The sequence below is a fragment of the Bidens hawaiensis genome, unplaced genomic scaffold (genome assembly GCF_021521415.1).
Source record: "Bidens hawaiensis isolate Kalapana, Puna unplaced genomic scaffold, B.hawaiensis_p1.1 tig00006395_1, whole genome shotgun sequence".
Classification (NCBI taxonomy): domain Eukaryota; kingdom Viridiplantae; phylum Streptophyta; class Magnoliopsida; order Asterales; family Asteraceae; genus Bidens; species Bidens hawaiensis.
The window spans coordinates 1,013,711-1,027,581 of NW_027491433.1; the positions used below are offsets into that span (position 1 = coordinate 1,013,711).

The 13,871-nt window shown below is 36.9% G+C and overlaps 1 protein-coding gene and 1 pseudogene across 1 annotated transcript; both read right to left on the minus strand.

Moving 5' to 3' along the window:
• Positions 1-299: 299 nt before the first annotated feature.
• LOC143632518 (protein WHAT'S THIS FACTOR 1 homolog, chloroplastic-like) lies at positions 300-1,305 on the minus strand (annotated as a pseudogene).
• Positions 1,306-5,951: 4,646 nt separating this feature from the next.
• LOC143632521 (DNA replication licensing factor MCM6-like) lies at positions 5,952-11,490 on the minus strand. Its single transcript, XM_077101020.1, has 15 exons — positions 11,423-11,490; positions 10,927-11,359; positions 10,658-10,851; positions 10,379-10,574; positions 10,107-10,184; positions 9,334-9,678; positions 8,772-8,846; positions 8,557-8,697; positions 8,272-8,475; positions 8,037-8,198; positions 7,480-7,535; positions 7,257-7,381; positions 7,054-7,161; positions 6,832-6,962; positions 5,952-6,186 (listed from the first exon to the last, which is right to left on the minus strand). Exons 1-15 carry the CDS (start codon positions 11,488-11,490, stop codon positions 6,049-6,051), a joined length of 2,454 nt encoding a protein of 817 aa, XP_076957135.1. The 3' UTR covers positions 5,952-6,048.
• Positions 11,491-13,871: the final 2,381 nt, after the last annotated feature.

A 13,871-nucleotide genomic window follows, 5' to 3' on the forward strand; every position in this document is an offset into this window, starting at 1 on the left:
TGGCAATGAAGCCAAACCGTCAATGTTCAAACGGGCCTTGTGTACAACGCCATGTAAATTGATACCATTGATATTTTATCATTTGATCCATTTAAGATTGTTGGTTTCTTTAATAATTTTTTAAATAATTATGCAGAAAGAATACATGCTCATTAAACCCGCAAGGGATGCAGCTCTCAAAGAAAAGATGGAGACAAGTTCCTTACTAGATCGGTCCTAGGAAAGTTGGTCATATTCAGAATTGTGATGATGTCGATTGCGCCCCTGCTGCCACTGCAACCCATCGGTATGTTGTTTTTTTTATCATTCATTGTCATGTTCGTTGGTGTTAAGAATATGTATTTGTTACGTACACTGCTAGAAAACTGACTTTCACGGGTGAGAAAATCATCAACTGGTGCGTCGTGTGAGCAATCATTTACGGATATGTCACACGTTCATGAATATAAATGAACGAGACGTGTTCATGTTCGTTCATTTAACTAAATGAACAAAAATATTTTGTTGGATTACAAATCTTACATTGTTTTTTACATGCTAAATTTGCTTTTATAGAGTGACATAAACTATTTGTGGTAGCTTATGTGTCAAATCGAATTCATGAAACTTCTCCCATGATTTAACCCAAGTGGACGGTAACGAGCACGGGAATGACGGGTTCGAACTCGGTTCTCGACACTTCTTTTCGATTGTGGAAACTGCTAACTCCGGGTCCCACTTAACGAGCTTGATCTGCATCGAATTCTTTCTCCCGCCATAATTAACAACCCGGAACTTGTCAAAATATTTCGGTATGATTCTTATTAAATAATCATCCGGTAACCCCAAATTGTTCTTGAATTCGTTTAGTTTCGAGACGTTGAGTTTATGATTATAAACCATCATTAACAACTTCGCTAATCGTTGAACAACAACCGGTTCTTGAATATCTCTTAACAGTTTCTTCTTCTTCTTGTACTAAAAATATCATCCTTTTGGTTAATCTGTAATAATATTCGTCGCCTTTGAGGTACGTTTCAAAGCAACACGGGTATTTTTTGAGCCAGTTTAGTGCTTTTCCTTGAAGATCAAGAGTTTTGAATTTCTTTTGGAAAAAGTTAACCGATGTTTCGTGATCAGGACACCTCAAGATTATGTTCTTGATCTGATTGTTTATAATCCATCTGAGGTTTCTTGTTAAGGTGGCTTCAAGATCGGAGTCTTTTTGAGTTTTTTCATTGACCATAGTGAGAATCTTCAAAGGAGTTGAAGATTTTGATTCTGCGCATGAATATTGATCAAAAGTTTCCTACTTTGCATCTTCATTTTTTTACTAATACCTAGCCCTGTTTAAATTGATAATAAAATATAAAAAACAAAAATACTGTAGTTCAATTTTCTGCAACTATTATTTAAAGTCTACATGGCAAAACGAGCAGGTTGGCTGGACGGGACAACAGGTAAGAACGGGTTTGGGTCAAAACATGTTTTTTTTTTAAAACAGTCATTTGGTTCGGATCAGAACAAGTTTTGACAAAAAACGGATACGGGCCAAAACATGTCGTTTTAAAAAAATGGCCAATATGGTTCGGGTCAGAACAGGTTTGACAAAATGGATACTGGTAGAAACTGTTTCGGATTATTATAACATGCCAGAAAGTACTTTGTTTTTGTCAATTATATTAACATATTTGGTTCGCCTTGATTTATATATTGTTTGTTTTATGTTGTTAGTTTGCAGTAGACGTGTGTGTTTGCTACTACTTGGAGATGCTCATATTAAGGTAAGCTACGAAGCATTCATATCAATTGTCTTCGTTGTCCATATAGTGTTGATATTAGGTAGTTTTTAGGGGAAAAGTTAATTGTTTTATTATTTTTGGCTTTCTTGATGTTTTGACTTTAAAAGTCAAACTTATGCTTAAAAGCTCTACTTTTGACCCATGGTTAGCAGCAAGTTAAAAGCCTTTGACCTTTTCTTTGGCATAATAAAAGCCTAAATGGGTCCGTGTTGGTTTTGGGTCGAAAGCACGAGCACGTTTATCTAAATGGGCTATGTTCTATCTAACCCTACGGATTCGTGGGTTGACTAGCTTAACTTATCAAAATTCATTTTACGAATCTTACATTATTTTTTACATTTTAAATTTGCTTTTATAAACTGACATAAACTATTTGTGGTAGCTTACGTGACAAATGAATTTTAAAAATAAATTGGCACATTTTAAACATAACATGTAAGTAAACGAGTCAAAAGTGACTTTTTGAGGACACAATTATGGTTTATCTTATAACTTGGAAAATGCACAATCTTCTTACTAAAAATATTAGGCACTTTGTTATATAATAGTTTAAGTAAAAAAATCATTTTTATGTTCCTAAACATGAACTTTGGTGGTGATTGGATTTGCTTGGAGGATATTTTGGTTGTTTCTACAGTATTCTGTCTAAAACAATTACGGATTTACGGGTATATTACGAGTTTGTTTAGATAACTGGTTGTTTGATGTGTGCAGAAAATAAAGAAAGCGAGTTAGAAGTCGGGTTAGAAGCCACTCTTTGAAGCTTCTCAAAAGATTAGATGAGGTATATTCTTTCTTCACTTTTCTTTTTCAGTTTTGATGTTTTATTTGATTAATAAAACAAACGTTGTGAACTAAAATTAAAGTATGTATAAGCCTAATCCAGTTTCAACGGTTTGTTTAGCCTATTTTTAGGTTAGTATTGCTCAAGCTTTGAGAGAACTCATTTGGATTGGAAGACACAAGTCAATGGAGAATCACTATACCAATATTCACTTGAAGTTTATTGTTGAAGAGGCACGTTATAAGTAAGGTTACATTTTATTGGTAACGGATAGGATTGCAATTTGTTTTTTTGTTAGTAATTGTGTTTTTGTTAATAATGACCATTTTGATCTACTCGACCCATATTTATTTTTAAACAAAATCTTTTAATTAGTTTTTAGTTTCCTTTCGATTAGATTTCTTTTGGTTTTTGGTTTCATTTTAGTTTATTCGGTTTTCTAAGTTTTGTTTCAATATATTTGGTTTATATAGCTTAATTTATTCAAAAAGTAAATTGTCATTCATCGAAAAAACCATGTAATACTGTAATACGTGCCGGAGGTATGACGAAGGTCTCAAGTGCGCCACATTCTTTCGAGTATCCTTTTGTCTTTTAACTCTTATTGCACTCATATATGACACATTTGAATTTTGTGGTAAAACCTAATACATATACGTTTTGTGTTTTGATCTTGCTATTGATTTGTTTGGCAAACACACTTCCAAATGTTCATAGAACCGTCTTCGCACCTAATAAGAGTAATATTTTGGTATTACTCACTTGAGATGAAATATAACCCGAGTTCAACCTCTTACATGTATATATAACATGTATCGGCCGGTCAGTGACTTGGTAATTGATAGCATCCCCATTAATAATCAAATTATTTGGGTCGTATTCTTTTTAAGAGTAATAAAACATAAGTCGCTTGACCCATAAAACATTGGTTATGGGTCCGTTTTGGTTCGCTTATTGTGACGGGTAAAAAGAGTAATAAAACATACGCCGCTTAACCTCTTACACGATTTTCAAGCAGTCGTAATTTTTTTTTCTTATGTTAATATTTTTTAAAACAAGTTATAACATAAAACCGAGAATTTTATTTTCTTTAACTTCACTGTGATATTGTTATACTTTTAATTTTAAAAAGTTTACATATTACGTGATTACTAGTTATGAGCGACGAATGGGTCAGGTAGGGATGACTTCTAGTAATGGGTCAAAACGTGCTTGGGTCATAACAGGTTAGGGTCGGAAGAGGTTAAGGTCAAAATGGGCCATGTTAACACGATTTTGGGGTCATAACATGTTGGTTTAAAAAATGATTATACAAAATTATTATGCATTTCAGCTTTTCAATCTGGTTTTCAGATCGGTTACGTGCGTCCAAACGTCATTTACGCGCGTGAAGTAGTGTACACATTCTGGGGTCAATAAGCGCGCATCCAATAAAGCAGTTTAACATGTTACGTGATTACCAGTAATGAGCGACAACGATTCTGGTAGGGTGGGTTCGGGTAACGGGTCAACAGGGGTTTGGGTCATAACAGGTCAGGGTCGGAACATATTAATACAAAAAGGGTTAACTTTGTTTGGGTTGGAAGATGCTAAGGTCAGGTCAGAACGGTTGCAGGTTATAACGTGTTGATTAAAAAACAGATTTTACAAAATTATTATGCATTCTAGCTTTTCAATATGGTTTTCAGACCAGTTACATGCATTGAGAAGTCAGTTACACGCAATGTTGTAGAACTCGCAAGACGCTAGTTGGGCGGTGGGGTAGAAACTAACAATTAATTGGGATTAATAGCGATTAATCGGATTGAAATTTTTATGTACGTATTTTTCGAAAAATACAATTATATACCAAACTATTTTCTATAATATAATCAAGGAGTTTGGTGCCGCAAAGCCATTGAGCCAATTTGTGGCACCCTATTTGTAGTATATCTTTTTGTTTTTTGTTTTGTTTTGTTTTGTTTTAGTTTCGGCCATAATGAATGTAATGAAAACCTACCGAATGTGAATTTTGTTTTTGTTATTTTTATATTATTTTGTTTTACAGTACTGTGCCGAACGCGGCGGAAACTAACCAAATTCGCGTATACTCACGACATTTTGTTTTAGTTCTAGTACTGTAACGAAAACCAACCGAATGCTAATTTTTGTTATTTTAGTTCCGGTACCGTAACGAACATGACAAAAACCGACTGCCGACCGAATGTTGATTTTTATTTTTTTGGTTCCCGTACCGTAACGAACATGACTAAAGCCTACTGAATTTGCGTAGACTCAACCGCCTCAACGCCCGGCATCGATAACGATCGGGTTTTACAAATGATCGAATTTTGCCGACCGTGGCCACGCCATTTGTTACCCTAATTTTTATATTTTTTTTTATTTTTTTCTTATTTCGGGTACAATAGCGCACATAACTAAACCTGACCGAATTCACGTCGATTTACCGTATCAACGCTTGTATTTTACCACCGTCCATATTTTACCGACCTGTCCGGCGCAACGCACCAGGGAAACACTTAGTTTTATATAAAATTTTCAATTTTGACCGAGCTTGATCAAATAGCAATTTATCGACAACTAAGCGATGAGTAGGGACTAGTGATAATCGAGGATTAATCATAACCTAGTTTGGATTTTTACAGTGGTTACAAGCGCGAAGTAGTTGACACATTGGGTTATAAACTCGTGTCAAATGAAATACTTTAACATGTTACGTAAATACCAGTTATGAGCGGCAAACGGGTCTGGTAGGGTAGGTTCGGGTAACGGGTCAAGACGAGTTCGGGTCATAAGAGGTAAGGGTCGGAACGGGTTAACACCAAAAAAAGTTAATTTAGTTCGTGTTGGAAGAGGTACAGGTCAAAAAGGGTGAGTCATAAAGGTTTTCAGTTAGAACGTGTTGGTTAAAAAAAGGATGTTTAATTATCATACATTTCAGCTTTTCAATATGATAAAAAGACCGGTTATACGTCAATTACGTTCTTAAAGTAGTTTACACACCATGCGGTCGATAGACGTGTGTCCAACGCCACGAAACACACATGACATAGCACCTCGCCCTGTGACAGTTACGAGGGTCAGTGTTAGTTGCGTAGTAGACGCGTTTCCAACTCCACGTAACACACGACATAGCACCATGCCCGGTTACAGTTACGAGGGTCAGTGTTAGTTGCGCGTGTTTAATGTCGGTCACCATAGCATCGCGCTTCACATAATTTTTAATAGCCTTTTTTATTTGGCAGTTTTCAACAAAACGATGAACTCCTTCCAAAAAGGACTGAAACAAAACCTTTTCCCAAGTGAAAAAAGTGCAAACTAAGCACCACAATCCGGGATTTAAAAATAGCAATAACAATAATACTAAAAGTAAAAAAAACATTTATAAGTTCCATCACAACAGGTAAAAATATAGCATTCATCACAGGCTTTACAGTGTCTAGCTTCTTAACCTACTAAACAACTAGTATCCATCAAACTTAATCAATCAATAACATAGTTAGGTGCCACTGCAAGAATCCTGTTGTTCCGAGCGGACCGTCTTCCATTTCCATCATCATTCCCTTGCCCTGCTTCCTCCTCATCCACCACGATTAAATGCCCTTCCCTTTTTACCAAACTCTGCATCCCTCACAAAACACGGTTACGTTAAAAAACGATTAACTATGACTAAAATAAGAGGTCGAATCACAACACAAAATGAGTCAAACAACCGAATATCCATTCTGTTTTCGGTTATGCAAATTTTGAATTCAGTTATAACTGAATAACCTGTATTGACCGAATATCAACAACATTTTTAAGAAAATATCATATATGATATCCAGTACTAGACAAGTTTTTTTCTTAACCTCCAATTTTTTTATAATAATATAATTAATCTTTGTACAATACTTTAAATAAATAAGTTACTTAACAAAGAGTTATACCAAATGTACTTATCTGTATACAATAGTAATAAATTAAAGTAGTTGCTTAATAAAAATTTAGACCAAATTATCTTATCTTTATATATTACTTGTAGATTATAATAACAAATAAACTAAATTATTTAAAAAATGATTTTACAGCATCGAAAATCAATTCGGTTAAATTCAGTTTAATCGGTTCTTATAACCAAAACCAAACCTAATTCTTATTCGATTCGATGACACGCTTATCTTATTCGGTTTACGTTTATGACCGGGTAAATCCAAAACCTAACCAATTAACAACCCTACAATCAACCCATTTGTATGTAAACGGGTTACAAACAATTTCTTTTACCTCTATAATAGCTTTAATCTTGGTGATTTCCGCCTTTGCCTCCTTTACGGATGTGTATTTTTCCTTTTCATTCTGCTGATCCACATACCACTGTATCAAATCCCTTTGCCTCATTCCAGCTAACCCGCTCCCTGAAAAACAACAAAATATATATGCATCAACTCGCGTCCAATATACTAACTCGTCATGCTTATAACTAAGATCAACAACAATGTTGCATACCTTCACGTGCAACTGTTTCCTCGTGCTGTCTAAGACGCATCACAAGAGCTTGAGTCACCATCTGAAAGTATTCATCTGTTATAACCAGTTTCTTCGCTTCTGCGTTTACTGAACATGAAAAACGAGTGTCCACTTTAAAATCAAAACAAAAGGAATTCAAAAATCTCTAATAATTTTAATAAAACTTTATAATATCTACAAACCATTTTCGTCTAGATGCTCATTGGCCACGTCAGCATCTGGCATAGCTTCATCATTTTCTCCATTTTCACCATCTTCTGGAACATCTTCTTGAAACTCGGTCAAATCAATTTCGGTTGACTCGACACTGCAGGTTCGTATGCATACGTAATTAGTGACATTTGGTTTGTGCAGTAGACTATTTAACTATTCAACTATTTTACAACTATCAACATTAAAACATGCCTGATTATTGATGTTTTTAGCAATTGAGTTGCTAGTTTAACATGGCGTGGGTGAACCTGAAACGCAAAACACAATTGACCAAATTTATCATGAGCATGTTATAGGTTGTGTATTACACGGGTTGAATAAATGTAAATATTATATACTTAGTAATAAGAAATTAATAATTATAAGAAATATTGATTTAAGATATGATTAAACTTGCGTATAACTGTACAAGTACACGAATTAATACTAATAATTATAAGAGCCATAATATTTAAAAGTTCTAAATAATAAAGATAGTTAATATACAAAACTAATATATACAGACTTCAAAATTATATAGAATAGTTTTATCGATTTGTTTCATAATAGAACGGAAAGAAAAAGATAAAAAAAATATTAACAAAATTGAAAGATATGGATAAAACTAGTCATTAATTATAGTACTTTTGAAAAAAAGAAAGGTCAAGGGGAAATTTGGGCGAGAAAAATAGAATGTGGAAGAGTAAAATTATGCTACGTGGCATCCAAAATACTTTTCTATTAAGGTAAACATACTGTATAAAAGATACCTCATCATCTAAGTGACACCTGGCAATTGCTTCTGACAGTCTGATTAATGCCTCCAACTGTCTAACTGTCATGCGATATGCAACTCTACTTCCTGGTGCGGTATCACCTCTACGCAGGTTTACATAAGAATCCACCAAAAGTTTTCTAGCTTCTGCAGTTAGCTGCATTTCACAGATTCTATTTTCAGCAAATATATTCGTTGTAAAATGTCTATGAAAAAAAAGCAAAATGAACCTTTGGCTTTTTGGTCTTGGCGTATGCAATGTAACGCTTCAATTGTGCAGTTGTGAACATTTTGGAAACCGCAACATTGCCGTTTTTATGCACATCAACAATGTGATTAGCAATATTATAATCTGTTGTGTCATCAGGGTCATCAATCATAACGTAGACCAAGTCAAACCGTGAAAGAATGGCTGGTGGAAGAGCAACATTGTACTGCAGTATTATTCCGAACTTTGTTAACACATTGCAATACATTACAATATATAAATATAACAAATCAAAATATAATGTTACCTTCAACGGTTTGGATTTATCATATCGGCCTCCAGTGGGATTCGCAGCGGCCAAAATTGATGTTCTTGCGTTTAATGTTGCTTGAATTCCTGCTTTTGTAATACTTATTGTTTGTTGTTCCATTGCTTCATGTATTGCAACCTTTTAAAGATAATCATTTAATATAATAACATTAAGATATTGCATTTGAAGAATCAAACAGTGAGATAACTTACCTGATCTTTTACATCCATTTTGTCAAACTCATCAATGCAGCAAACACCATTGTCAGCAAGCATTAATGCACCAGCCTGAAACCAGAAACATAGAAAATGAAAACAAATGTCTGAAAGATTTGAATAATCAGATGCATAATACATCTTTCCTTGACATGAAATTACTGCGATTTAGCATATTGCAAAGTACATGAAAAACAACTGTTCAAAACTTTATTAATCTTGTTTTTTGTATTTGTTCATATATCTTAAATTCATGTTCAACTGTTTTTTATATATCATGTAGGCGACTAATGATCCGATTTTTTCATGAGTTTGAACTAAGGTCTTGCTTCTGATTACTTTTCTTGAATATGATAATATATTACTGCTTAATGATGCTAATATTCTGTTCTTTTATCTTATACATTTATATCATGTTTAGATGTTTGTTATATATATCGCGTAGGCAATTAAAGATCCGATTTTTTATATGGGTTTGGGGCAAAATCTCCAAAAATGCATTTTTTTGGCCAAAGTGTCATCTTTAAAGCTAATATTCAAGAATTTTAACAAAGTGTACCTCTATACAAAACTCTCCAGTTTCAGGCTCTTTTGCAACAGTGGCAGTTAATCCAGCAGCAGATGAGGATTTTCCAGATGTGTAAACAGATCTGGGAACTAAAGTTGTTGTGTACTTGAGAAACTGAGATTTCGCACAACTAGGATCGCCAACAATGCAGACATTGATGTCGCCTCGAAGATTGATTCCTTCATGAGTAAACTTGTGGACCCCACCCAAAAGCATAAGTAGGACTGCACGCTTGATGTCTTGATGACCATACACAGCAGGGGCAATACTGTTAACAAGCTCGTTGAAAAATTCATGGGTGTTTCTCATTGCATTAACCTCAGCTTCCTCCTCAGGCTGAAATAATAAATGAAATATATGAAAAGTGTGTTGATTACATGTTCTTATTGAACCCATTCAAAGACTATTCTGAGATTACAAGCATAATATCCTTGATGAAAAAAACACTCTAGAACTAACATGTTCTTTTAGGTACTATGAAACTAATGTTATTAAAAGTAACATTATTTTAGGAGTGCAAACAAGCCGAGACAAGCCCAAGCTTGGCTTGTTTCAAGCTCGGCTCCTGAATCGTATTTTCAAGCTCGAGCTTAACTCGTTTATTTTTTATATTAAGTTATTTTTATATAGAAAATATTTTATATATATATATATGTGTGTGTGTGTGTAACAGGCTCGTTTAAGCTCCCGAGCCAGTGAAGCCCGGGCTCGTTTATTAAACAAGCTTATTTCAAAGGCTTGTTTAAAGGTAAGGGAACACCAACCGTGAACCGCTGAATGTCATCATCCTCAGCATCTCTCTTCCTGTTCCTAATGTCAGCATCCCTTCTACCATCACAGATCTTCATAAAAGTTCATAATTACTATCCAACAAATTCAATGACAGCTTAAATGGACACGTTTATTAGATAAGTAGGAATCCTGAATAATAATAACAATAATATTGTATTTTGTGTCATTTGAAATCTGCTTCAAAATTAAATGATCTAAATCCATGAACACAATAGAAAGATGTTTATAGAGATAAGCCATATACCTGCACTGAGTTTGCGATAAACGCAAGCTTATAAGAAAGATCTCTAACTCCCAATGCACGAAGACCTTTAACACCTTCTTGAACACTACCAGAGCGTTGACTTTGACCGCCTTCTCTACGAACCTCTGCTCTTTCTCCCGGAGCCGCCAATGCCAAAATGTCAGGTATCACAACCACAGTACCGGTAAAGATGACCCTGCAAATATAATAATAAAAAAAAATTAAGATTATAATATAAGTTATGAATTAAATGATAAGCATCAAATTAGAATAGCATACGTGTCACCAGCGCGAGCCTGCTCAACAACATCGTGGCGAAGTATAACGTCCAAGGATCTGGGTAAGGATCCTGCAGGTATTTCTTTAGATGTTTCCTGCATTCTAACCCTTTGCCAATCTGCAAACTTGCTTTCTTGTCTCAAAAGTGTCCACCTTCCTTTCTTGGAACATGTGGCATTCATACATATCAAAGGCTACATGATAATGAGTAACAACAAGTGAAGTATATCATATAAGAAAAGAAAAGAAAAGCATCGATACCTACTAACCTCAGTGTACTTATACTGTTGCTCAACATTCTTAACAATTGTTCCACACTCCAAGCACTTGAAAGTGCCTTGGATGAGTTCAGGTCTAACCTCACTTGTTCTGGTGACCACACCTGTTACTGAGACTAGCCTACCAATCTCAGAAGTAGTCAAGTCTCTCAACCTTTTAATTATAGGAAGATTGTGAAACGCAATGTTTATATCCTTATTGGGGTTGTCGTCGGTTATGAAAGTGGGTTTCTGCCCCATGACAAATCGCTTACAGGCGTTCTTGAGGTAGGGTTCAAACCTCAAATATTCTTCAGAAATGGCTTTCTGGAGGAACTCTCTGGTCATGACATGGGAGAAATCGATAAACATGGAGTTGGGTCTCATGGCGTCGATTTCAGATTCGTAAAAGGGTGGGTCTCGGGAACCAGGGTCAACCATGAAGCTGAATCAAATGAAATTAATTGAGACTGAGATTGAGATTCAAGTGATTTGAGTGAGTGGGTACCTTTTCAGGAAATCCAGGAAGTGGTTTTCCACGCTCGCGGCTTGCTCATCCACCAAGTATGAATCCATCTTTGCTCTCAACCTTGAAACAAAAAAAGAAACAAACAAAGTGTTGTGGTTGTGGTAGATGAATGAATGGATGGATAGGTTTCTTCTGTATGTAACACATTTTTGGCGGGGAAATAACCCAGGGGTGTTGTAGTGTTTCCCGCCATCTCTCAATGGGTTTGGGCCCCCACCTCACATTTTTGGCGGGGAAATAAACCATAGCACCAAAACAAAACAAAACAAAACAAATCAAATATTACAACCCACATAACCCAACTAGTATTACATTACATGTATTCTTCCTTTTTAAATACTTTTTACACCAATTTGTAATTATAATTAAATATTTTTTCACACCAATTTGTAATTATAATTCTACATTATAACACCAATTTGTGCCTTCATGACGTCTTGATTTCAAGCCTCTTGTCTATATCTTGTGGGTTGACCCGCCCCGCTCGATGTTAAGGCGGGTGCATACCTCTTCAAGCCCCCCCCCCAGTCTAATGTGTGTCTTGTCTCGCGCGAGCGAGGTAAGATAGATATTAGACTTAATAGTTTGCTCTTTTAATAAGGTTTGTCTTTTCTTTTTTATTTCTCATCGTTGCGCGAAATTCTATCCTTTTGGTTGAAATGAATCGTCCATGTACGTGGTTGGTTGGTGCTGACATGCGTCAGAGATGGAGACATGTGTCAGACTTTTCGTGTGCTCGAGGTGCTACAGTTGCCTTTCATGTCTCCTCACACAGTGTCAGGAACACGTGTCGCGCTCGTGTTGGCCTGCACCTGCGAGTGGGGGCGCGTGAACTCTGATCAGTACCTGTTTCGTTCCCTTTCATGTCCCCTCACACAGTGTCAGGAACACGTGTCGCGCTCGTGTTGGCCTGCACCTGCGAGTGGGGGCGCGTGAACTCTAATCAGTACCTGTTTCTTTCTCTCTCCTGGGCCTATAAAAGCAAGCCTTTTGAGTTGTTATTCTTCATCTTCATTGTTATTTCAGAGCTTTTTCTTTCCTTCCCTTTTCATTCCGATTAAGAGCTTGTCTTTTGCTTCCAGACTTCCGTTCTTGAAGTAACCGCTGTTTGATTCACAGTTGTATGTCTGATAACCCAGACACCACAATCTCCCCCAGCAAACGCCGTGTAAAATCATTAGTCATGTCCACTTTGAAGAAGACCGGCAAGGGAAAACGGGCTGCCGAGGCCTCGCCGGAGGAGGTGGGGAAGGGCAAAACAGTGAAAAGATGGGATGAGATTCCCTGCAAACCGAAACGGTCTGATTTCGACAGTCTCATCGCCTCTCAGGGTTTTCTCCCTGAGTACGGCTGTATGCTCCCGGCGGCCGGGCAAACGGCGGCAGATCCGCCCACCGGCTATATCTCCTTATACTGCCATTTTTTCACTCACTGTAACCTTCGTCTCCCGATGACAAGGTTTATGGGTGCGCTGCTTCAGTTTCATGGGATTCACATATCCCAAGTCCATCCTTGTGGACTTGTGCGCATGACTCATTTTGAGTTCATGTGCAAAGCTCAGCGCGAGGAGCCCACCCCTCGGCGCTTTCAATATTTTTACAAGCCAAAAATCCAAGATTCTTGGTTCTCATTCATTCCTCGCAGTCAGAAGGTTAAGTGCTGCACTGTTTCCTTCAAAAGCCTTCATGACTGGTCTGAGAAATTTTTTTATATTAAGGCTGGTGTGATTCCCATCCGCATGACCATGCGCGCGATCACTTCTGCGCCCGCGGATGAGAATGTTCTTAAGAACCCAACTGGCGCATGGGTTAATAAGTTGACTGCCGAACCATCCCCCGCCAAGAATATTTGCGAGGAGGCGCTGTTGGGGGTTGGTATGAGTAGGAGGTGGACCGACAGCGCGACTGAGCCTGTCATTCAAGTTGATGGCTTATGTGAGTTATTAGCTCATTGTATTATTTCTGCGCGAATATAATTCGTTTTACTGATATCATTTGTCTTGTATTATGCAGTCAGCAAGGAATACGTCCACGCCGCCTATGATGAGCATATGGAGGGTGGCTCTGTCGCGCTGGGCGCTGGGGAAGTTGCTTTCCCCGATCGCTTCGATGATATGTTCATCCCTGTTGATTTGGGATTTTGCTTTGACAGCGATGCGCCTGGTAAGTCTTTTGTACTTATGCTTATGCCTTTAGAATACCAAATTTGGTTAACATTTCTGTTGCACGTATTGTAGATGCGCTCGAGAACTATGAGCTGGAGTTCGCGGAAGAAGAGGTGGAGGAAGAAGCCGAGGCGCCACAACTCAAGTGCAAAGCTAAAGGCAAAACTGGCGCAGGGGCCAGTAAAAAACAGAAGAAAAATGATGCCCCTGTTGCTCAGGATCCTCCTACTCAAGCGAAGGGACTTGAGAAAACCAAGGGGTTTA

Coding starts and splice junctions, on each gene's coding strand:
- LOC143632521 (XM_077101020.1), bottom strand. CDS start 11,490: ATGGATTCATACTTGGTGGATGAGCAAGCCGCGAGCGTGGAAAACCAC. Junction 11,360..11,422: donor TTCCTGGATTTCCTGAAAAG/GTACCCACTCAC, acceptor CATTTGATTCAG/CTTCATGGTTGACCCTGGTT. Junction 7,162..7,256: donor TGAGCATCTAGACGAAAATG/GTTTGTAGATAT, acceptor TTTCATGTTCAG/TAAACGCAGAAGCGAAGAAA.